At 39.7% G+C, this 25,348-nt stretch overlaps 1 protein-coding gene across 8 annotated transcripts in view; it reads right to left on the reverse strand.

The window, feature by feature from the left end:
* rerea (arginine-glutamic acid dipeptide (RE) repeats a) overlaps positions 1–25,348 on the reverse strand; it is a 346,862-nt gene that overhangs the window by 52,321 nt on the left and 269,193 nt on the right. For 7 of the 8 annotated variants that reach the window (XM_061903965.1, XM_061903966.1, XM_061903961.1 and 4 more), the window contains 4 exons: positions 24,946–25,050; positions 7,109–7,157; positions 6,614–6,738; positions 1,991–2,090 (listed from right to left, as the gene is read on the reverse strand). In XM_061903965.1, the coding sequence (XP_061759949.1) occupies positions 1,991–2,090; positions 6,614–6,738; positions 7,109–7,157; positions 24,946–25,050 (379 nt within the window). Of the gene's footprint in view, positions 1–1,990; positions 2,091–6,613; positions 6,739–7,108; positions 7,158–17,755; positions 17,973–24,945; positions 25,051–25,348 lie in introns of those variants that run through there. The other variant, XM_061903969.1, reaches the window with a different exon arrangement.

A 25,348-nucleotide genomic window follows, 5' to 3' on the forward strand; every position in this document is an offset into this window, starting at 1 on the left:
TCATTTTCCCCCGTAGGAGAAGCGCGCGGTGCATGCTGAGATATATGACTGCGCCAGGCCGTGCCGTTTCATTTCCATTTTTTGTTTATGTAAAGACTCCAAAATGGCTCCTATTGAGAGACATGATTTCAGGAAAGCAGAAATTGTCACTGAAATGCTAGACAACAGCAGCGACACTGACTCCATTAACGACATCTCGAAATAGTGCACAGCAATAACAATATATCAATAACAACGTTGCTCAAACGTTAATGTCACACAACACAACACACAAAATAATAAACATGTAAAGCTCACTTTATTAAGTTATTCCCCATCCACAAATCCCTCAAATTCTTCTTCTTCAGTGTACATATTAAACATGCCACAAGAAGTCTCGCAACAACGGTAAACAGCCGCCTACCTTATTTTCCCTCGTAGAAGAAAAAGCGTGTGGTGCATGCTGGGATATATGACTGCGGGAGCCGTACCGTTTCTGTGTGTTTATGTAAAGAGACATGCTTACGACGCAGAGTTTGAACTCAAGGCGATCAGTCACACAGTAGAACACGGAATAGAGCAGCAGCGAAAGAATTTAACATTAACAGCAGCGACACTGACTCGTTTAATGACGACTTTGACGAGATGGAGCCGGACATATTGGATGCCGTATTCGCCCAACTGTTTGATTCGAACACTGAAGAAGAAGAATTTGAGGGATTCGTGGTTGAGGAATAACTTAATAAAGTGAGCTTTACATGTTTATTTTGTGTGGTGTGTGACATTATCGTTTGAGCGACGTTGAGTTATTGATATATTATTGCTTTGCACTATTTCGAGTGTTACTATATTGTGATTGCACTAACGTTTGATTTACCGTAACAGTATCAGACTGTTTTTTACATATTTATTGAATCGGGGAAAATAATAAAACAGCTGTTTATTCATTTTGGGAGGGAACAGAGTTGTCAGAATGCTGGTTTGTAATCTATTAATAAAGTTTGACTGACCTGACTGTTTTGTTGACATTCCCTTTAGCGCAGCTCCATCTAAAGAATGCATAACGTAAGCCCAGCCTCTACTGTAGCATCTATTCTATGCACCTTATAATGCGGTGCGCCTTATACATGAACAAAGTTTTAAAATAGGCCATTCACTGAAGGTGCGCCTTATAATCCGGTATAAGAAATATGAAGCAGGCTTTTACTGTAAACTGTGTGATACTTTTAGCTCCACCCAGGTGAAAAATCCCGCAAGCGCGCATAGATTTATTACCTCCTGTCGTTATTTTAATCATCTATTTTTATTGATCGCCAAAAAAACCCTGCTTTCTGGGAGTACTGTTTGTGTGGGCTGTTTGCTTTATTTACGGCATTTCCTGTATACTTTGCGATAAAAGTCTCGGCGAGACACTCATCTTTTTTGTGCACATTTTATTGAGCTGATGCGTTACAGATTACAAAGTATATATCAAAGAGAGACGTGATTCTTTATTGTACACCTTAGCTCATACATGATAAAAAAAAAGGCAGCCACTTTGTGACAAACGCAATCACAGTGTAGCTTACATTAAATTCACTGAAAAACATGAGTGTCGGGGCTCTTCTTCTAAAGAAAAAAATATTACTCATTGGAATTGCAAATAGGCGTAGGGAAGGCTGCAAGACAATGACCAGCCTGCTCTGTTAATGTACCAGTTTATAGAGTTTGAATGTAAATGCCCTGTTTATGTCTACTCTCATATCCTCGGTGTGATTTTATACCTCTGCATTCTAATTCAGAGTGGCAGGCCCATCTCTCATTATACTTGAAGTAGTAAGAATCCCATGTGGGAGAGTTTAATACAGGAGGATGCTCTATTGGCTCTGAGTCCTCCTTATCATTACCCATCATTGAAAGGATGCATTTAACGAGTAGATTCCATGCAATTCAAACCATTACATTGCCCTGTGAAACTCTGGTGGTGTTTAACAGCTAAGCTCAGCACGGTGTACAGAATAATTCTCCTTACAGTGTTTAGTGCGTTTAATGTAGTGTCGTCTCGGGAGGCTGCTAGACATCCGTCCTCTGTTGAGCCTCCGTCACACATCCCTGCAAAGGCGGCCATGCTCCTGTGGATGCAGCACAAAGGTGAAGTCAACATTACAATAGCCAGTAGTTTTCGTGCTACACATCTTGCAACATCATTGAACCCACTGTAAGAATGGTTGCAAGCACATATTTTTCTTTGATCAACTTATTTGAATGAGATACAGTAGATCAGTGGTTCTCAAATGGGGGTACGCGTACCCCTGGGAGTACTTGAAGGTATGCTAAGGGGTACGTGAGATTTTTTTTAAATATTCTAAAAATAACAACAATTCAAAAATACTTTATAAATATATTTATTGAATAATACTTCAACAAAACATGAATGGAAGTTCATAAACTGTGAAAAGAAATGCAACAATGCAATATTCAGTGTTGACAGCTAGATTTTTTGTGGACATGTTCCGTAAATATTGATGTTAAAGATTTCTTTTTTTGTGAAGAAATGTTTAGAATTAAGTTCATGAATCCAGATGGATCTCTATAACAATCCCCAAAGAGGACACTTTAAGTTGATTACTTCTATGTGTAGAAATCTTTATTTATAATTGAATCACTTGTTTATTTTTCAACAAGTTTTTAGTTATTTTTATACCTTTTTTTTCCCAAATAGTTCAAGAAAGACCACTACAAATGAGCAATATTTTGCACTGTTATAGAATTTAATAAATCAGAAACTGATGACACAGTGCTGTATTTTAGTTCTTAATCTCTTTTTTCGACCAAAAATGTTTTGCTCTGATTAGGGGATACTTGAATTTAAAAAAATGTTCACTGAAAAAAGGTTGAGAACCACTGCAGTAGATTATCAGAAGAGGAATCTCTAAACATTTCAGCAAAAATGTAATTCATCCTCAAGTTAGGGCTGGACAATTATAGCAAAAACAATAATCACAATTATTTTGATTGATACTGAAATAACAAATATTCATTAGTTTGAAAACATGAGTATTTATTGTACCACCAAAATGCAACTTTGAATTTTGTTTAAAAGAACAACAGGTATTAATTAGTAAACGACAAAAAAAAATAGTAATAGTAACAAAACATTTAAATAATAGCAATATGAAAAAATAAAAAATCAGTTTTTCCGCTTACATTTTTCTGAATTTACACTTATTACTTTTATGGAGTGTGTGCTTTATGTGTCATAAATAAAATGTTTGTTAATTATATGCAAAAATGCTCAAATTTATTTGTGCAATACATCTTTGAACAATTTTGACCAGTATTTTAAGTTAAAACATAATAATTTTGTAAATGTAACAATAAGAGCTTTAAATACATAATACTTGCGGAAGGTAATTTTTTGAAGTCTTTACTTTGTCAGACCTGATAGTGAAAAAGTGAGCTGTTCACAAGTTTTGAGAGGACTTGAGGTTTTTTTTATAAAAAAAAAGGAGACACCCTCTTAAGTTTCCACTGCTGTCCTGTTTGTACATTGTTCTTATATCGATGATGTCGTTAACAACAACACAAGCAGATGAGATGTGTTGTATGGATTGTTCCTGCTAGCATTAGCTTCGTAGTTAAGTCTGTGTTTCAAGTGGCTGTCTCCACATTGTTTAGTTCAGGATGGGGAAGTTGAGTTGTTCGTGAATGAATGAGAGGTAACAAACATTATTTTCCCCAAAAAATGTTCCTTTTTACAATCACAATATTTCACTCACATTTATGTCAATTGCAATGAATACACATTTGAAAACAAATCTTGATTGGCCCTTGAGGAGGGTTGTCCCGATACCGATATTTTGGTTGCGGTACCAAAATATATTGATACTTTTCGAAATAAAGGGGACGATAAACAAATGTCATTATTAACTTCATTTTAACATAAAATCTTACAATAATTTAAACAAATGTTTGTTATTGCAGTCAAAGTGTTACCTACAGTGTTACCTCAACAAAGCAAAAATTTTAGTTACAAGCATCCCGCCATTAGTTGGTGTAACAAATGTCACAGTGAAGCCCGCCAACAACATATGATATTACATAAGTTTATAGCTAGAGATGGACATAACTTTAAAGAAAGAGAGTGAGTGTGAAGGACAGAGCTAAGAAAATGATGTGGATGATATTCATGGAATTGAAAAAATAAATGATCAAAAACATAAGTGTGCAGTAGAAATGGGTGATATGGATTAAAATCTATATTGTGACATATATTGCAGTGTTCTATATAATGATATATATAGAACTATATATCATTTGGTACGTACATAATAAAATAACCATTGCAAATTGCGTTACAGAAACTTCTAATTTATCTGCTGACAGATGGGGTAACATATTGCATCATTTCCAGTTGTATTTTTCTATCAAAACTATTAATTCATATATTTGCAAATTGACTGTTATTCGCTGGTTACTCCCTGCTGTAACATGGATCTACATAAACTTAAAATGTAATAACAACTTACTCTTCTGTTGTTTGGATTCTTTAGACTAGTTTTGGGCGATACTATACATTTGGGTATCGATTTAAAAGCAAGTAGTTACAAGAGCATTATTGTTCATATCTGTGCTGATGCGGATATTTCAAATTTCTAAGACCATTTTATGTTTTTTTAATCACAATTATAACTAGACAAATACAAATAATGGCAATGTTTCTATTTAAAAAACAATACAAATATTTCCTACTATTGACTTTGATTGAATGAGTTGGTTTTTGCCTTTAAAAGTGCTCCTGTGTCCAGGAAGTTATTTTCTCAGTTTGTAAACAATACCAAAATTGACAACATATTTTTTGCTTATCAAAAATATTGACCTAACAAACCACTGTATTATGAATAACGTAGTGAAACCTCAAATTACAAACTGAATTGGTTGTTGAACACGTCATAAATATAAAAATTTGTATAGGGAAACAAATTTTCTGTAAGAGGCAATGTAAATATGAATAAATGTTTCCAGCCTCAACAAAAGTCCATATTCAAATGAAGGTTTGCACACTTAGTACAAAACATAACGTCATATACAGTATTGTATATCAAACAAACTTACGGGGTGATGGATAAACAACCTTTTCTTTTTTAGCCAAAACAACAACAACAAGCTGGAATATCCTATCTATATGCGATGCTCAGCCAAACATTGGCGCGCACACACACAAAAGTCCCTTTTTGTGCCTTCACAAACAACCATAAATCACAAAAATCCTTAACTTTAACAATTATATTGTTACAATAATGAACATTTAAAAAAGTAAAAATAAATTTACATTGTCCTCGGAAAATGAGCAAACAGGGCGAGAAGAGAGAGGATGAATGAATGAATGTAGCGTTCATACACAGAGGCATATTTGGCTTGCTCTATCCATCCGAATTGGCAAATTGAAAAGTTCGCAAAAATAAAAGTTTGTAAATCTAGGTTTCACTGTGTACTGATAAGATACTTGATGACTATTATCACTGTCTATATTTCTATCGATCCGCCTTCCTTTGTTTACATTCAAGAGCTCTAGTTTGCAGTGTGTAGTGTAACAAGTTTAGCTATTTCTCGTCCTACAGGGATACTTGTAAGAAACAATAGTTTTTTTGCTGCCATGGAGGCAAAAATTACTGGCTTAGAAGTGGCTATGCACTGTGGCGGTAATGTTAGCAGCTATCTAAAATGCTAAACTGTGTTGAGGGACACAATCGTTTGCTTGTTAGTGTCATATTTGGAGGACAAAGCTAGAATGTGTCATCAACATGCATTATCACTATACAACGATAGTATTACAACGTCCGTCAAATTTAAGGGACGGCGTGGCGCAGTGGGAGAGTAGCCGTGCGCAACCCGAGGGTCCCTGGTTTAATCCCCACCTAGTACCAACCTCGTCACGTCCGTTGTGTCCTGAGCAAGACACTTCACCCTTAATCCTGGTGGGTGCTAGTTAGCGCCTTGCATGGCAGTTCCCTCCATCAGTGTGTGAATGTGTGTGTGAATGGGTAAATGTGGAAGTAGTGTCAAAGCGCTTTGAGTACCTTGAAGGTAGAAAAGCGCTCTAGAAATACAACCCATTTATCATTTATTTAACCCTAGTGTGTAGCCAACTTGGTGAAGTAATTTGAGCGTATCACTGCTAGTCTGTAACATACTGTAACATGCTGGGGTTACACTCATTCTGAAGCAGAATGAGTGTAACCCCAGCAAAATTGTTAAAATATCTAAACCGTGGGTATTCATCAATTAAAATATTCAAAAACAGCTGAGGGTGTGTTTGACTGAGAAGCAGCTAGAAGGCGATACTGTCTAAGTCCACTCTCCAAGGTAAATACTGTACATTACATTATTTCACAAAACTTGTTATAGTTGTTGTAGTACATTCCATTGTACTGTTTTTAGTACTATTTTTACACATTATTTTTAATGTAAAACTTTGTTCTCTTTAAACGGCATGTTTTATGTTAAAACGGTGCTGTTAAATTAATTTATGAATTAATTTCAATTTAAGACATTGTGTTTTGAGTTAGGAACTCATTCACTGAACCAATTAAACTCGTAAGTTTACCTATTAATGCAAACATAAGTTGAAGTGACTAGATTGAGATGTTCTCACCTTGCGGCTCTGAGGTACATGAGAAGGTCACAGTCATTGACCCCCGGCATCCAGACCAGCTCCTCATTCTCCGTCACAGCCTGGCTACCAGAGGAGGGGAACGGCTGCAGCTCTGGGAGTTTGGCCTTAATTAGGTCCAGGGGAGAAGGAGCAGAGCAGATGGTGTCACACTACAAATAGCACACAACCTCTGAAGAAAATATCAGCCTCCAACTTGTCATCGGCTTTTCACTTTGTGCCTGAGTGGTGTCGTCGGGGTATGACGGAACATGCAAGTTGCTTCATGATACATCTGCACTTTGGGTGTGATTAGCTAGCATAGGAAGCGATACCACAGAACGCCTCCGAGGTTATGAGAACATTCATCATGTTTGGCAGTGGATTGGTGAAAGAATACGCACACACAGGGACAAAATGAATTACTTTAAAAAAAAAAGAATAAAACATGCAGTGATATTGGAGCTGTTTTTCAATGGGAATGCTGCAGTGACTTACTTGGTGGCTGGGGCCCACTCGAATTTCCCCCTGAGTGCTGTTTAGTCGCCTGAGGAGACAAAAGAGAGCAGATTAAAACAACATATCTACTTGGAAGCCAGTTAGCTGAAAGGAAAGCAACGTGTGTTATACTTGTTGACGTTGAGTAAGCTCACAGAGTCGGTGCATGTAGGATGTTTTATTCTGAAAAGCCTTAAATGCTACGACAATGTGTAGGACAGAGGAGGCTTCATATTGTGAAAGCAGCAATAAAACACAACCCTCAAAAAGGAATCGAGGGAATGAGGGGGGTCTTCAAGGGCCGTTGCTGGTACAAATGTCGGTAGCCATAGCAACTGCACTTTAATAATAGTGTTCTGAATCTCCAGCTGCAGTGGATTAAAGAAAATGACAAGATGCTCCTTTTCAAAAGCCTTTCCCTTTGGTTGCCAAGGTAACAGCACTGATTTTCATAGAGGCAAGAGCAAGGCAGCCCAAAATGTGTCAGTGTGATTTGCACCCCGAGAAGCTCGCACTCCATCATGGAGGCCTGGTTGAAATGTGAGAGGCCCTCCACTCTCTTTACAGTCCTCCACAAAACTGTTTTTTACTGGACCCAGTCCTCCAGACTAGAACCTATAGTGACATGTACTGTCAGCCAGTGGAAATCCGGGGTGACAGTCACGGTGTGCTGAAATGACTTTAGAATGGTTAGTCCTGATTTTATGGAGTCAAACTTGGGTCGGCTCATCTCTGTAGACGCAATGTCTACAGGGTTTATACAGATAAACACAAACATCACAAACTCATCCACAAACAGAGCGGTCGTGGCTTTCTAAACTCTTATCATTTTGAAAGTCATTTAAGGTGCAGAATGGGTAGGTTGAAAAATTAAGTAGTTCACAAAGTCCGGATATGAGACGGGGAAGATGTTGTGGTCTCTTTTCCACACAAACTTCTCCATCTGGTGCGCATCCTTACATCCAAAGTGTTTTAACCTTATAATGAAAAACAGACTTCTTATCTAATGACTCACAATAATTCGCCATCGTTTCACAGCCAGTGCAATGCTATTTTCTACAGAATAGTTCCGAATGTTTACGTGCAGCGCTGTACTTTCAATATGGCTGCTGGCAATGCATTGGGCATACTTACAAATCCGAAGCCCTTTATAGCAAATAGTCCTGCAACTTAGTCGTCTGATAGGATTCTAACGTTTAGTCAAACCTGTTCAGTGGCTCTAACTTGGACACCTGCTTTAAAATTCAGCTTGAGATATTTTTAGGCATGTGCTAACTCATAACGATAACTAATTTATTCAGAAATATTTATTTGTCCTGAAACCATGCTGCTAATTAGGCAACTACAAAAACAAAATAACTATTACATTTCTGTCCATTTAAAAGCAAGGACAGGCAAATTGCTGACAAAAACCAAGTATACATTTTTTATGTGAAAAAAAGGACAGTCAAAATAACAGCAACAGGAACACAACAACACCAAAAATAAATATAATACATTTTGTGATGTGTTTAGAAAGCTGCACATTTTTAGCTACCTGATACTCATTTTATATTACTGATACATTTTTAGCCATCTAATCGTATATTTATTACTTTGTTTGCGTGTGTATGTGTGATAACATTTGTCATTGTGGCCTTTCTTCATCTGTTGTTAGCTATCAAAGTAAAAATCTAACTATCCTACCAAAATCATAATCTTCCAGATATCCAACACACTTCCACTTCAAAAGCTCACAGAGCAAATTCAGCTTTTCAGAGTAAAAATCTAACTATCCTACCAAAATCATAATCTTCCAGATATCCAACACACTTCCACTTCAAAAGCTCACAGAGCAAGTTCAGCTTTTCAGACTGAGCAAATGATTGATGTATTTTACGTGTTTAGGGTTTAAATGTTCCAAAACTATATATGTATTCACCACTTTTTCTTCCTTTTCCCGTCGATGTCAGTCACTATTTGCACTGACTTGCATATGATTGTTTCCTTTGGAAAAACCCAAGCGACGTTACTGATTGTGGACTAATTAATTTGCCAGCGACAACTGTTTGGCTATTTTTGTTGACAATGTCGATAAACTGCTGCACCTCTAACAACAATGCACCAGTCATCTATAGGGATGTGAATTGATGAGATTTTTACAAAAAGCTCAAATTTTGTTTCATCTGACCACAGAACTTTCCTACAGAAGGTCTTATCTTTGTCCATGTGATGTCAGATGAAACAAAATTGAGCTGTTTGGCCACAATACCCAGCAATATGTTTTGAGGAGAAAAGGTGAGGTCTTTAATCCCAGGAACACCATATCCACCGTCACACATGGTGATGGTAGTATTATACTCTGGGCCTGTTTTGCTGCCAATGAAACTGGTGCTTTAAATGGGACAATGAAAAAGGAGGATTACCTCCAAACTCTTCAGGACAACCTAAAATCATCAGCCTGGAGGTTGGGTCCAACAGGACAATGACCCCAAACACACGTCAAGTGGTAAAAGAATGGCTAAATCAGGCTAGAATTAAGGTTTTAGAATGGCCTTTCCAAAGTTCTGACTTAAACGTGTGGAGAATCTTGAAGAAACAAGTCCATGTCAGAAAACCAAAACATTTAGCTTTACTGCACCAATTTTGTCAAGAGAAGTGGTCAAAAAATGTAACCAGAAGCTTGTGGATGGCTACCAAAAGCGCCTTATTGCAGTGAACCTTGCCAAGGAACATTTACCCAAATATTAACATTGCTGTATGTATACTTTTGACCCAGCAGATTTGGTCACATTTTTCAGAGACCCATAATAAATTCATAAAAGAACCAAACTTCATGAATGTTTTTTGTGACCAACAAGTATGTGCTCCAATCACTCTATCACAAAAAAATAAAGAGTTGTAGAAAGTAGAGATGCGCGGAGAGGCAATTATATCATCCGCATCACTAAAGTCGTCATCCGCCCGCCATCCACCCAAACCAACATTTTATCAAAACCACAACCACCCGCCCGTTATATACCAGGGGTCGGCCACCTTTACCACTCAAAGGGCCATTTTGACCCTTTTCACGAAGTAAAGAAGACAATGGGAGCCGCAACCATTCTCGCGAATATCTGCTGGTGGTCACCCAGATAACAAGAATAAGGGCGTGCTATAAAGCCATTGCCTTTGACGCCTTCTACAACATGTACAAACTGCTTGCCAGTCCAGCAACATGTTGTATGTGGCTTCCGCAGATACACGTACAAGATTGAAAGGCATACTGGGTGATGCAGGTTACACTGAAGGTTGTGATATAAACAAGTTTAACACTCTTACTAATATGCACCACACTGTGAACCCACACCAAACAAAAATGACAAACACATTTCGGGAGAACATCCTCACAGTAACACAGCATAACTGCAACACAACAATTACCCAGAATGCAATGCATCCATGACTGTTACTGCTTATATTATAAACCCCCGCCCACCACAGAGGTGTGGAGGGAGGGAGGGAGGGGGGTGGGGGGTGGGGTGTCTGGGGTTTGGTGCTAGCGGGGTGTATATAGCCCGGAATAGTCATGGATGCAAAGGATTCTGGGTATTTGTTGTGTTGCGTTTATGTTGTGTTACTGTAAAAGGATGTTCTCCCGAAATGTGTTTGTCATTCTTGTTTGGTGTGTGTTCACAGTGTGGTGCATATTAGTAAGAGTGATAAAGTTGTTTATATCACAACCTTCAGTGTAAACTGTATCACCCAGTATGCCTTTCAACCTTGTACGTGTATCTGCGGAAGCCACAATACAACATGTTGCTAGACTGGCAAGCAGTTTGTACATGTTGTAGAAGACGTCAAAGGCAATGGCTTCATAGCACGCCCTTAATCTTGTTATCTGGGTGACAACCAGCAGATATTCGCGAGAATGGTTGCGGCTCCCATTGTCTTCTTTACTTTGTGAAACGGGTCAAAATGGCTCTTTGAGTGGTAAAGGTTGCTGACCGCTGAACTATGTATATATATATTTCCGAATGGTTGAACCGCCACCCGCCCGAATCTATTTAAAATCTATTTTATCGTCATGTCACCCGCCCGACCCCGCGCATCTCTAGTAGAAAGCATTGGAAACTCAAGACCGCCATGACATTATGTTCTTTACAAGTGTATGTAAGCTTTTGATCGTGACTATATATATATACACAGTGTATATGCTTAGCACTCAAAAGTAAGTACAAATATGTCAGTCAAAGACAAATATAAGCAAGTCAAGGTGAACTGTACACTGTACAATTTTTCAACCATCAACGATGAAAATTAACCATTATTTTTGCTAAATATTAGACGTTTCCGCTTTTTTAGAAAGCATTCACGATATTTAAGACTAATCACGATGTCTCCAGCTGTGGAGGACACCTCTTGGAAGTTGGCATGCAGATGCGGTCTTGTCATGCGATGCATGAGAAACATATTCATTTCATGTTTACAGTTAATAATAGCTTGTTTTAACATTATGGCAGTGTTAGTTTGTTAGTCACCTACAGCAGTTGTCCCCAACCACCGGGCCGCAGAAGATTTTTTTATTAATTTTTATTAAAAAAATAAATAAATAAATATTTTTTTTATTTTTTATTAAATCAACATAAAAAACACAATATTCACTTAACCTCCCTTTTTCATGACAAAAACGTCCCTTTTTCAGGACAAAGAAAAAAATAAAAATAAAATAAAAATAAAAGGATTCTCCCACACCTCCCCCCGGTGTCATGCTTGGGCTGTGGATGTTTGTTCTTCCTCGATGCAAGACAGCTCCCAGATGTCCAAAACAAAAAACAAAACAAAACTATGATCGAGAGTCATGGGAGGGCGGGAGGGGGACATGGTGGTGGATCGCCAAACCACGTGTCCCCGTATCCAACGGGGCAAGGTCAGGTGGCGGCGACGCGTGGAGGACGGAGGTGGGCGACCCGGGAACGGCCATATCCGTTGCTGACCCCCTTGGCGTGGCGGACAACCCCCTTGGCGTGGCGGACGACCACGTAGTGGCCATAATTGTGGCCAACGAGGTCGGCATCTTTGGCGTGGTGGACACCCACGTAGCAGCCACTTCCGTGGCCAACAAGGAGGCGGGCGCGTCGTCATCGTGGCAGGTGTTGGCGGTCGACGTGGACTTGGACTTGGCGGTCGACGTGGACTTGGTCGTGGACTTGGTCGTGGAGCTGCTACTGGCGGCGCTTGGCTTCGATGTGGAGCTGCCACTGGTGGCGCTTGGCTTCGACGTGGAGCTGCCACTGGGGGCACTTGGCGTCGTGGACTGGGACTTTGGCATGGACGTGGACTTGGAGCTGGACGTGGACTTGGGCTTGGAGCTGGACGTGGACTTGGGCTTGGAGCTGGACGTGGACTTGATCTTGGTGCTGGACGTGGACTTGATCTTGGTGCTGGACGTGGACTTGATCTTGGTGCTGGACGTGGACTTGATCTTGGTGCTGGACGTGGACTTGATCTTGGTGCTGGACGTGGACTTGATCTTGGTGCTGGACGTGGACTTGATCTTGGTGCTGGACGTGGACTTGATCTTGGTGCTGGACGTGGACTTGATCTTGGTGCTGGACGTGGACTTGATCTTGGAGCTGGACGTGGACTTGATCTTGGTGCAGGTGGCCTCGCTGGAAGCTGCGGCTTAGCAGGCTGAAAGACTGGAGGAGGTGGCCGTGTTGGCCGCTGTGGCTTGGCAGGTTGAAAAACTGGAAGTGGGGAACTTGCTGGTCGCTGTGGCTTGGCAATACACTGGGGAGAATCAACCAACAAACTCCCAGCCCCAGCCCCCCCCTCAAGGAGTGACTCCCAGACACTCTCAACGTGAGCTGGAAAAGTCTTTTGGGGAGGGTGGAGGGAGGTGAGGAGGAGGGCAGAATCTTCCTCTTTACATTGTCCATATTTTTATTTTTCATTGATTGTATTGGTTTGGTCAGAAAAAAAAATGTGTGGCTTGGGGGGGGCTTGAGTCCTGGGGGGCGTGGCATGAACTTTGGATGGCTGTGATTCATGTGCTCTAATGTTCAAAATAATTTTTTGGTAATGATTTATCATTGCTATGGGGTCTGAGTCTTCTGATGGAGGTGGGTGATTAACTGTGAAAGATTTGAAAAAAAAATCCTGGTCTGTGATGTCTGTTGACGGTGGCGTGACGTTGTCATGGAGAGTCCGGGCAGCTTGCGGTCCACTTCCGCCCTGAGTGGGAGGAGCTTGCTGGCGCGACGCTTCCTTTCCGCACCTGGAAGCCTTCCCCAACGTCCTTTGTTGAGGGTGACGCTTCCGGGAAGACGGCATGGCGTAATCTTCGGACCAAATGGATGTTATTGGCACCAATTTGCCATTTGGCCCCCACATCATATCTTTGAGCACCATGGAGGAATAGCGAAGCCTCGTCCAAAAGATCATCTGCGAAGGAGCTCTTATGCTGGGATCTTTCTGTCATGCTTGGGCTGTGGATGTTTGTGCTTCCTCGATGCAATGATGATTTGGGACGAGTCAGGCATGAATGTAAGTACATGATTTATTAAATAAACAAACACTATAATCAAAAATAATCAAACTAAGGGCGTCCACAAGGAGGTATAAAACTTGGCTACAAAATACAAACAGGAAACAAAAACACTTGCTCGATTGGCATGAATGAACTATGAACAGACAGAACAAAAATAGCACTGTGGCATAAATACATAAACTTACTCGGCATGGAACTGTGGACAGGACGTAAAAGTTTGTACAGCAAGGGTAGGGTGCGTGTGAGTGTGTGATGATCCCGAAGACAAGAAAAAGAGTGACTTAAATAGTTGTGATGATTAGTGAAAACAGGTGAGGCTGAGAACAGGGACGTGACAGGTGAAAACTAATGAGGTTGGCATGGAAACAAACAAAACCAGGAAGTGCAAAACGTGACTGATTGTCCAAAATCAAAAATATAACATGACAAAACAAAACATGATCCATAGATGTGACACCCGGGCCGCGGGACAAATTATTAAGCGTTGAACGGTCCGTGGATACTAAAAGGTTGGGGACCACTGACCTACAGTACTAAGGAGCAGACAATGTGCTGACTTTGCAACCGCTGGTGGTGGTGATTCACCTACATCTCGGAGGGGATCAAAAACATATCATTCATTTAACAGTATCACATGCTGTGTCTGCTAATGTTTCTGCTAGTATTTTTTCAAAGTGATGAGATATCCAATACGCAAATATTGCAAGTTTCCCTGTTGTATTCCTTTCTCCTGAATAATTCTGACGTCTGTGCTGCTGATCGGCGCCGTGGTGACGTTATGCGTGCCCACAGCCATTCATAAGGAAATGGTTAACAAAACTGATTCCCAGAAAACGGAACCTTGAGAGCCGGTTCTCGCAACAACCGGATGACTCATCTGTTTGAAAAATCTTTATAAATTAAGAAGAAAATCTTAACTAGGCTTGTAGAGTTTTTATTACCCCTTTCTACCGTTTTAAAAAATATTTTTGGAACCTGTAGCCGTTTGAGATCTCCTGATAAAAAGGACAAAATAATGATTTAATGATTTATCATAGTTTGGATAAGCACTTTTATACAAAAACATTTTTGGCGTCACAAAAGATACAGAAAATGTTTTCCTCTATTTGAATTAAGTGATTGGGCTGGATGATGTTTTTGTCAGAGGATACATGTTTAATAGCTCAAAAATAATAGCAGCACAAACAGTAATAACAGCACAAACAACAGAACATTTTAGTTTAATTCGGAGCAAAATGGGGGGTAGGGTGAACTAAGATTGGCCTGTATAATAATATCTAACAAGTGGAAAAACTAATCGCACAAATCACAATTTAAACAGCTCAAGGCAGCACAACTTAAGGGAAGTAAGTACAAATGACTATGTACTAGGGTTGTACTGTATACCGGTATTAGTATAGTACCGCGATACCGATGAATCATATTCAGTAATATACCCCCTCTGAAATGTACCAGTTCGCCACCCCTCAGTAGTGTAGATAGAATATGGTAAAAGAGAACATAAACCAGATGTTAACAGTAAATAAACAAGTATATTAATAATTCATTTTCCACCACTTGTCCTTAATCATTTTGACAAAATAATAAAACGATAAATTACATAATATGTTACTGCATATGTCAGCAGTTCACTATTTTATTTAAGGACAAAATTGCAATAAGAAAGATATGTTTAATGTACCGTAAGATTTTTTGTTAAAATAAAGCCAATAATGCATTTTTTGGGTGTCCCCTTTATTTAGAAAAGTATCCAAAAGTATTAAAATAATTATGGTACCAGTACCAAAATATTGGTATCGGGACAACACTATGTACCCAGAGTTTTCCAAAGCGTGAATGGTCAATTTAGTCCATCCATCCAAACCAATTATTATTCCATCCATCCATTTATTTTCTACCGCTCATACCGACCTGGGGATAGGTTGATTGGCAACATTAAAAATTGGCCCTCGTGTGTGAATGTTGTCTGTCAGTGTAGCTTGACCTTGCGATGAGATGCGACTTGTCCAGGGAGTACCTCTCCTTCCGCCCGAATGCAGCTGAGATATGCCCCAGCACCCCCGCGAACAATAATATTATTAATTAATAATATTAATTTTATTCGTCACTAAGAAATTCAGGGAATTGTCCTCTAAAAGGTTTGTTTTTTAAAATGTTGATTTGTTAGCGTATTATTATAGTTTAATCTTATAAGTACACAAGAAGCAATGGAACATAAAAACGCCAAAAATATTGATTCATCAAAAGGTAAAACAGTATTTTATTTTTTAAATTCCCACATAAACTTTAAAAATTATTCTTAAAAAAAGTATTAGTTTTTCCTTTGTTTAATTGGTTTATCTGTAAATATTATCATTTTGGTTTCTTGCCATTTCATTCTTTTGGGTCGTGGGAGGGGTGTGGCATTGTTGGGATATAAACAAAAAAAATATTTTGACATTTAGGGCAGACAACAGAAATATGATTTATGTACCGTATTTTTCGGATTATAAATCGCTCCGGTGTATACGTCGCACCGGCCGAAAATGCATAATAAAGAAGGAAAAAAACATATATACGTCGCAGTGGAGTATAAATCGCATTTTGGGGGGAAATTTATTGATAAAATCCAACACCAAGAATAGACATTTGAAAGGCAATTTAAAATAAATAAAGAATAGTGAACAACAGGCTGAATAAGTGTACGTTATATGACGCATAAATAATCAACTGAGAAGGTGCCTGGTATGTTAACGTAACATATTATGATTGAAGTCATTTAAATAACTATAGCATATAGAACATGCTATACGTTTACCAAACAGTTTGTCACTCCTAATTGCTAAATTCGATGAAATCTTCTTCCTCGATGTCGCTTCTAAACAACTCTGCCAACTTTAAAGGTATGCGCCGCTTCCTCTTGTCGTTTTCTGCTGCATATTTCACTACGTCCAGCTTGTAATCTGCAGTACATGATTTCCTTTTCGGTCCAATTTTTGTTCAGCCATTCTCTTCTCAGTTTTTATTAGTCACCACCAACGATGAAATGATCCATTTTAATAGCTACGGCAGTAGCATATAGCATACAGCAGTTAGCATTCCATGACCCACAAGGCACTTTTGCCATGACCCTCCCCCGCCGAATTCTTATTGGTTGACGTGTGTGTGACGATTGCTGAGATTTTCTTGGTCTCTTCCGCTAATGAGATCAATAATATTATTTGATATTTTACGGTAATGTGTTAATGATTTTACACATAAGTCGCTCTGGAGTACATGTTGCACACCTGGCCAAACTATGAAAAAAACGGTAAATATGATGTAATGGATATAAAATTTCTGGTGCTGGATGTCCCAAAAAATAAAAAAATATATACATATATAAAAATTATTCGTAGTTGTTAATTGTTTTCAATTCTTAGTTGTTAATCGCCGCGGGATCCCCCGGGAGGAGCTGGACAAAGTGGATGGGGAGAGGGAAGTCTGGGCTTCCCTGCTTAGGCTGCTGGGCCCGCGACCAGACCTTGGATAAGCGGAAGAAGATGGATGGATGGAGTTGTTAATCATATGATTACATAGTAATTATATGATAATTACATAGTAATTACAATTAACATATCTGTTGGCCCTGTGATGAGAGGGCGACTTGTCCCAGGGTGTACCCCGCCTTCCACCCGAATGCAGCTGAGATAGGCTCCAGCACCCCCACCCGAAAAAGGGACAAGCGGTAGAAATGGATGGATGGATGACAATAGTCGTTTCTCTGTGTGTAATCAGGGGTAGCCCCGCCCCTTTATCAAATTCAACCAATGGCGGCGCGAGTCTGTGGCACACTGACATATAATTGCAGCACAGAACAAACAAGAGCCAACTCGGCGGTATTTTAAAATGATTTGGATCGGAGTGGAAGTCGAGCTTTTTCGGGCAGCAGCAGACTCTGCTCTCATGCTGCTAGTGAGCGCCATGTCATCTGATTGTAAACAAAATGGAGCCACGTTTGCTCGTGGAAATACACGCGTGCCTGCATGACGACTACAATAGCATCATATGTGGAAATGCATCCAAAACAAATAAAGAGAGAGACATATTGAGAGAGAGAGAGAGCAAGCGGCATCAACGCTGCCTAGCTAGTAGCAGCTCCAGGGCGCACACCTTACCTCCGTGGGCTGAACAAGTCGTCCATGTCGGCCATGGAGCCCCCCCTTTTCTGGGTGACAGTGCGCGGTGTGCAGGGCAGCCCCTCTCCCACCTTATGTGTGCGGGTCGCTCAAAATGGAGAGGCATGCGCTGACTGAGTCGTGACCTCCGCCTGCGAAGCGCACACAGTGCACGGCGCCGCCGAGCTCGTCTCGCTGTTTGCCGGGGACGACACTGAGCATGTGCCGCGACCTCGCAGAGACGCGCGCGGCCAACCAGAAGCGCGGACACACGCACGCAAGAGACGGAAATCACTGCCCCCACCACCCCCGCCCTCAGTGTGGCTGCGCCATAATAAACACGGGTGCAACTTACTGCGAGGCAGCAGACACGCCGCTTTGAATATCAAGCATGTGAAGCAGGGGAGGAGGAGGAGGAAGACCCCCCCCCCAGTGCGTACACGACGACTGCTGTCAGTGTAACATGTGAGGGGAACCATCATGTGGATAATAATAACAATCAGATGCAGCTAGATCCAGCAGATGGTGCTGCTTTTATTGTATGATATTTATTTCTATCACTCTCATAGGGGCAGCACGGTGGTTACAGGGGTTAGTGCAGGGGTCGGGAACCTTTTTGGCTGAGAGAGCCACACAAGCCGAATATTTTAAAAAGTATTTCCGTGAGAGCCATATAATATATTTTTTTAACACTGAATACAACTAAATGCGTGCATTTTTAAGTAAGACCAACATTTTTAGAGTATAATAAGTCTTTTATTCTTCTTAATAACATTGTTATTCTGAAGCTAACCAACAACAAATAAAATACTTCCTACCGTTATTGCGACTTCTTGAACAGGTGCGGTAGAAACCGGATGGATGGATTAAAATGCATGAGAATGTTTTATATTTTGAACGTTATTTTTGACACTGTGATTACCAGCGGAATTATTCATTACTTACCGTGTTAAGCAATATCAGCTAAAATTTATCTGAGAGCCAGGTGCTGTCATCAAAAGAGCCACATCTGGCTCTAGAGCCATAGGTACCCTATCCCTGGGTTAGTGCATGTGCCTCACAATACGAAGGTCCTGAGTAGTCCTGAGTTTAATCCCCGGCTCAGGATCTTTCTGTGTGGCGTTTGCATGTTCTCCCCGTGACTGCATGGGTTCCCCAGGGATGGGAATGAAGATTTACAAAATCAGCTGAAATATTTTTTATCCTCAAACACCGCTTTGCGGAAGGCCGCGCGGTGGCCACACCGAATGCACTTAGAAATTTTGAAATCTGTGTTAGTTTAGGATGCATTTCCTGCTATTTTGAGTCAAAATCTAACAATATTCTCCTGACCAAAATTTCACATTTATTAGCAAATATTTTCATAAAAATGTACCATGTGATGAAATTTACGTATACAAGTTTACACATATATCAAATTCTTGCACACTTTTGGATTATAGACAAAAATAGGCCAACAAATGGATTAACCACAATTCAAAATATAAAAATTTTGAAATACATAAGATCGTGTATTGTATCTCTGAGTGGACTCTTCTGTCGTAGATTGGTGTGAGTGGAGCCGAGTCGGAGGTGGGAGGCTTCGATAGTTGATTTGAGGCTGCATTTGTGACGATGTTTGACTTCAGCTTGAAGGCAGATCCCAGTGAAAAATTACTTCTCCGTAAACTCACTTTACTTAGATGCCTTGCCGATTTTGCGTGGTCAAAGAGTGCCACCTTTCCCCGAGATCCATAGTTCACAATGTCCTTGCAATATAAGCACTGAGGCCGAATATTAGCCAGGGACACGCCACCTGAGCCCCGGTGAGATGAGCGAAGAGGGCGCAGCGATCTTCCCGCTGTCCCGCCGACCAGTCGAAGTGCCCGACGCGACAAATAGCGACCAAAACAGTTGCTGTACTCCAGGGGAAGTGCAGAGATCTTCACCGCGTCAGGATGTCCCAACCAAGCTTTCACTTTTACCAGTCGGCTGGATCGCAATCCTCGGCATTTCCGCTTCCTGGGCAGCGGCGTGTTCACCCGACGGAAGCACTCGGGTAGGTTGGCATTAGCACGGAAAAATTCATCAGAGTCTCTTGCATTGTAAAGTTCACATGACCGTACTGACTCCCCTATCCTCAACAACTCCTGGCGTTCATACACTATAAGTGAGTCGATGGTCCTCAAAACACACGTCAAAATAACCACAAAACAGACAGTAGTGCTAAGAGGCAAGCGGCGAACCAGACACACCGGCGCCATCTTGTTCTCTTCTATTATAACGAATTATATATCATATAATATTATAAGAATACGAGTTCAGAAACGCTCACAATAATTGAGGATCAGGGACTACATATTGTCGGCAAACGACGCGTGCAGACGCGTATAACGAGCAATGTCATTGGTTGATGTTGTCAGTTGATAGTAGAGCTTAGCCAATCTGGTGACTTCACACATTGGCATTATATTATATAAATGACCCTGGCAGCGCCAAAATTGGCGGAATTCTGCGGATCCGCGGAAAATTCCCATCCCTGGTTCCCTCCGCGTGCTCCGGCTTCCTCCAAACGCCAAAAACATGCACCTGGGGATAGGTTGACTCGCAACACTAAATTGGCCCTGGTGTGTGAATGTCTATCTGTGTTGGCCCTGCGATGAGGTGGCGTCTTGTCCAGGGTGTACACCACCTTACGCCCGAATGCAGCTGAGATAGGGTCCAGCACCCCCCTGCCACCCCAAAAAGGGAAAAGCGGTAGAAAATGGATGGAGGGCACTCCCATAGGTAGGCTACTCCAGTGTTGTTCAACCTTTTTAGACCCAAGGTTCCAGAAAACATCCATCCATCCATCCATTTTCTACCACTAATTTCCTTTTGGGGTCGCGGAGGGCGCTGACGCCTATCTCAGCTACAACCGGACGGAAGGCGGGCTACACCCTAGACAAGTCGCCACCTCATCGCAGGGCCAACACAGATAGACAGACAACATTCACAGTCACATTCACACACTAGGGCCAATTTAGTGTTGCCAATCAACCTATCCCCAGGTGCATGTCTTTGGAAGTGGGAGGAAGCCGGAGTACCCGGAGGGAACCCACGCATTCACGGGGAGAACATGCAAACTCCATGCAGAAAGATCCCGAGCCTGGGATTGAACCCAAGAATGCAGGACCTTCGTATTGTGAGGCAGACGCACTAACCCTTCTTCCACCGTGAAGGCCTCCAGAAAACATTACAAATGTAAACTCGATAGTTGATATTGACAATAAAAAGTTGTTCTCGCAAGTGTTGGATATGAACTCAAACCATAAGCAACCATGCATCACTATGGCTCTTGTCTCAAAGGAGGTGTAACGACCTGTCACATCACACGTGACTTATTTGTAGTTTTTTTTTTTTTAACGACCTGTCACATCACACGTGACTTATTTGTAGTTTTTTGCTGTTTTCCTGTGTGTAGTGTCTTGCGCTCCTATTTTGGTGGCTTTTCCTGTTTTGTAGGGTATTTTCCTGTAGCAGTTTCATGTCCTACTTTGACCACTATTTCCCACACCTGCTTTGTTTGAGCAATCGAGACTATTTCAGTTGTGCGGAGACTATCCTCCTTTGTGTTGAAATTGTTGATTGTCATGTCATGTACTGATGTACTTTGTGGACGCCGTCTGCTCCAAACGCTGTAAGTATTTGCTGTTGTCCAGCATTCTGTTTTTGTTTACTCTATAACCAGTTCAGTTTTAGTTTAGTTTTTCATAGCCATCCCTAAGCTTCAGTGCCTTTTTTAGGGGCACTCACCATTTGTTTATTTTTGGTATAAGCATTAGATAGGACATTTACAAAGCAATTAGCTACCTGCTGTCACCAACTGATATGGAAGAGTATTACACGGTTACTCTACTGAGCTATAGACAGCACAGACACTCAACGGCACTATATTTGCCAATTATAAGTACTTGTTTGCATAAAATATTTTTAACCCAAATAGGTGAAATTATATAATCTCCCACAGCACATCAGACTGTATCTAACAGCACACCTGTGTGCTGCGGCACAGTGGTTGAAAATCACTGGGCTACTCAACAATTAGGTTTTTGGACGATGTTTCGGTTCCGACAACATGTCACTGTACAGAAACATGCATGCACACGAGGCCATCAACAATATTTTTGTGGACCCGTTTTGGTTTTTAATATTACTTATTCATTATTATTATTATTATTATATTCCTGAATGGTCTCACCCTCAACCTAACATCATACACACACGCTCAAGATGTTTACATGCACTAAAAAAATTAATGATTGCCTGGATTCGATTGGAACTTTTGAAAACACATGCAACTTTAAAGTTTTTGGATGCAGCTTGCAATGTCCCCAAGATGTGGGATCATTATCCACCTAAATATTATTATACATCTGTCAAGTGGTCTTTACTTTATAGTACATAATACTTTATTAGTTTTAATACTATCAGTGCATCTAATTAGGGTAAAATCTACTGTCTTTAAAAGATATATATATATAGTAGATAGATATATATATATATATATATATATATATATATGTATATATGTATATATATATAAACATACATTTACATGTATAGATACAAACATAAACATGTATGGATACAAACATACAAATATTTATACACACATTATATATATATATATATATATATATATACATATATACATATATATATATAAATATATATATATATTAGGGCTGGGCAACGATTAAAAAAATTCTTCGAAGTTAATCGCACTATTTCTTCGATTAATCGCGATTAACTGCATTGTATACGCAAAGGCCAATAATGAATTCAAAAGTAGTATGTAGTGCACCTTTATTGGAATATTCTCCCACATGAACATAAGCGCCAAAACATTTGTTGTGCAAACACAATTTAAATCAGTCCTTGTTAAACAGTAGCAGTTAAATAGCATATTTTATGAAAATCAACTCAAAAAATGTAAATACAAACATTTAAGCTTATTGCCACTGCCAGGGTATTTAAGTTATCCTGTTTGTTATGGGAAATAAATATAATCAACATACAAATCTCAGAGCCACAATCATAACATCCGAACAGGCAATTTCTGAGGTAACAGCAGAAACATTTTTTTTATCAGGTATCTTATGTTTAAAAAACCTATATTATAGGTAGTGGGCTGTTTTAGGGAATTTTTGATCAAATTATCCATAGTAGCAATATTGATAATGTTGTGTTTATTATGCGTAGTGCTCTTAAAATAATTACGACCATATCTAGGAATTGATATGATGGGAGTTTTCCGATTGTTTGCTTGGTGCTTTGATAAACTGAACGCATCATATACATGGTACTATATTGTGATGTTATGAGCCATGGAAAAAAAGAACTACCCTACCCAGCATGCAACAGGAGTGACGAGCATGCGCGGTAGCCCGGTATAGGTTGTGTCGCCATGACGGCATCTTGTATGTTGTGATATGCACGCTCTGAGAGCAAACGTTAAGAACTCAGCCAACACGCCTCGTCTGCATTATTCATAAATAAACAGACAACACAATTACTCCGCTGCTTCACAGGCTGCTGGATGTAGCCGGCAAAGTATTCCCATACTAGCTAGCCGGTCTAGCAAGCACGCGTCATTCAGTCCAAAACGGCCCGATCTATCCACATTCAGAATTGTCTGGCGGTCGTAAGTGATCCCGGAGTGACCACGCTGTAAGCCAGCCGTGAAATTTTCAGAATTGTCCGATATTTTTGCCAAATGTTGCATCTTTACCAAGAGCCCCTCGACGCCGAAATCCGTCCAGGCGCAACCATCTTGTTAAGAAAAGGCGTTAACAAAATAAAAGCATGTAAACAACATACGCAAATGTGCGATAAAATAATTGTCGGCGTTAATAGATTGATGAGTTAACTCGTAATTAACGCATTAATTTGCCCACCCCTAATATATATATATATATATATATATATATATATATATATATATATATAAATAAACATATATATAAATATATACTATATATATATATATATATATATATATATATATGATGAATTAACTCGTAATTAACACATTAATTTGCCCGCCCCTAATATATATATATATATATATATATATATATATATATATATATATATATTCGAATCGTTTACGTTGTGCAATTCAGAATCGATTCTCATTTTAAAAAAATTGATTTTTTATTTTATTTTTTTTTTTATCAATCGAACAAACCACTACACAGCAATACCATAACAATGCAATCCAATTCCAAAACCAAACCTGACCCAGCAACGCTAAGAACTGCAATAAACAGAGCAATTGAGGAGACAAACACGACACAGAACAAACCAAAAGTAATGAAACAAAAATGAATATTATCAACAACAGTATCAATATTAATTATAATTTCAGCATGGCAGTGATTAAAAATCCCTCACTGACATTATCATTAGACATTTATAAAAATAATAAAAAAGAACAATAGTGTCACAGTGGCTTACACTTGCATCGCATCTCATAAGCTTGACAACACACTGTGTCCAATAGTTTCACAAAGATAAAATAAGTCATATTTTTGGTTCATTTAATGGTTAAAACAAATTTACATTATTGTAATCAGTTGATAAAACATTGTCCTTTACAATTATAAAAGCTTTTTAAAAAAAAAAATCTACTACTCTGCTAGCATCCTGCTGAAATCCTATGTATTGAATGAATACAGAATCGTTTTGAATCGGAAAAATATTGTTTTTGAATCGAGAATCTAATCAAATCGAAAAAAATCGATATATTATCGAATCGTGACCCCAAGAATCGATATTGAATCGAATCGTGGGACACCCAATGATTCACAGCCCTAATATACTGTGTGTGTGTATATATATATATATATATATATATATATATATATATATATATATATATATATATATATATATATATATATATCGGTACCTCTGTACACATCCTTACTTATGGTCCAAAACCAACATACGAACCCTCAACCTGCTGAGTGTGAGGTCTGTGCAGCCTCTATAAATCAATATGTCCATCCATCCATTTTCTACAGCTCTCGGGGTCGCGAGGGTGACTGGAGTCTATATGTAATGCATGTGTAATTGTTCATGATCGCCATCCACATTGTTTAATTGATTTAATAATACAGTAAGTGCCCAGATAAGGATTGATAGAAGAAAATTAAGCTGCTTACCTAGTCTCTGGGTTGTATCCGAGGATGTAGAAAAATGAGTCAATGCGGGCTTTAAATTCCCTGGCAGCAAAAATGTCGGAGAAATGCGAAATGTTGCATTTCCCCCTGTAGAAGAGCAGACAAACATATCAGACACCGGTACTTTATAAAGTGGCTAACTAGTAGGAAGTAAAAGTATCAATGAGTTACACTGTAGATCAGGGATATTCAACTAGCGGCCAGGAGGCTAAATCTGTCCTGGGATTGACACCATACCAGAGACCCCAGGTTCACTTCAAAACTTGTGGGACAAACATTTTTGTAGCAAATTCCTAAAAACAATAGTGATCCAGTGGAATTTGGAACTTGGTCCAAACCTTTTTACATAATTGAGCCGTTCCTCTAGCACCCCTTTAAGTCCTCT

This window comes from Nerophis ophidion, linkage group LG06 (assembly GCF_033978795.1).
Source record: "Nerophis ophidion isolate RoL-2023_Sa linkage group LG06, RoL_Noph_v1.0, whole genome shotgun sequence".
Lineage (NCBI taxonomy): Eukaryota > Metazoa > Chordata > Actinopteri > Syngnathiformes > Syngnathidae > Nerophis > Nerophis ophidion.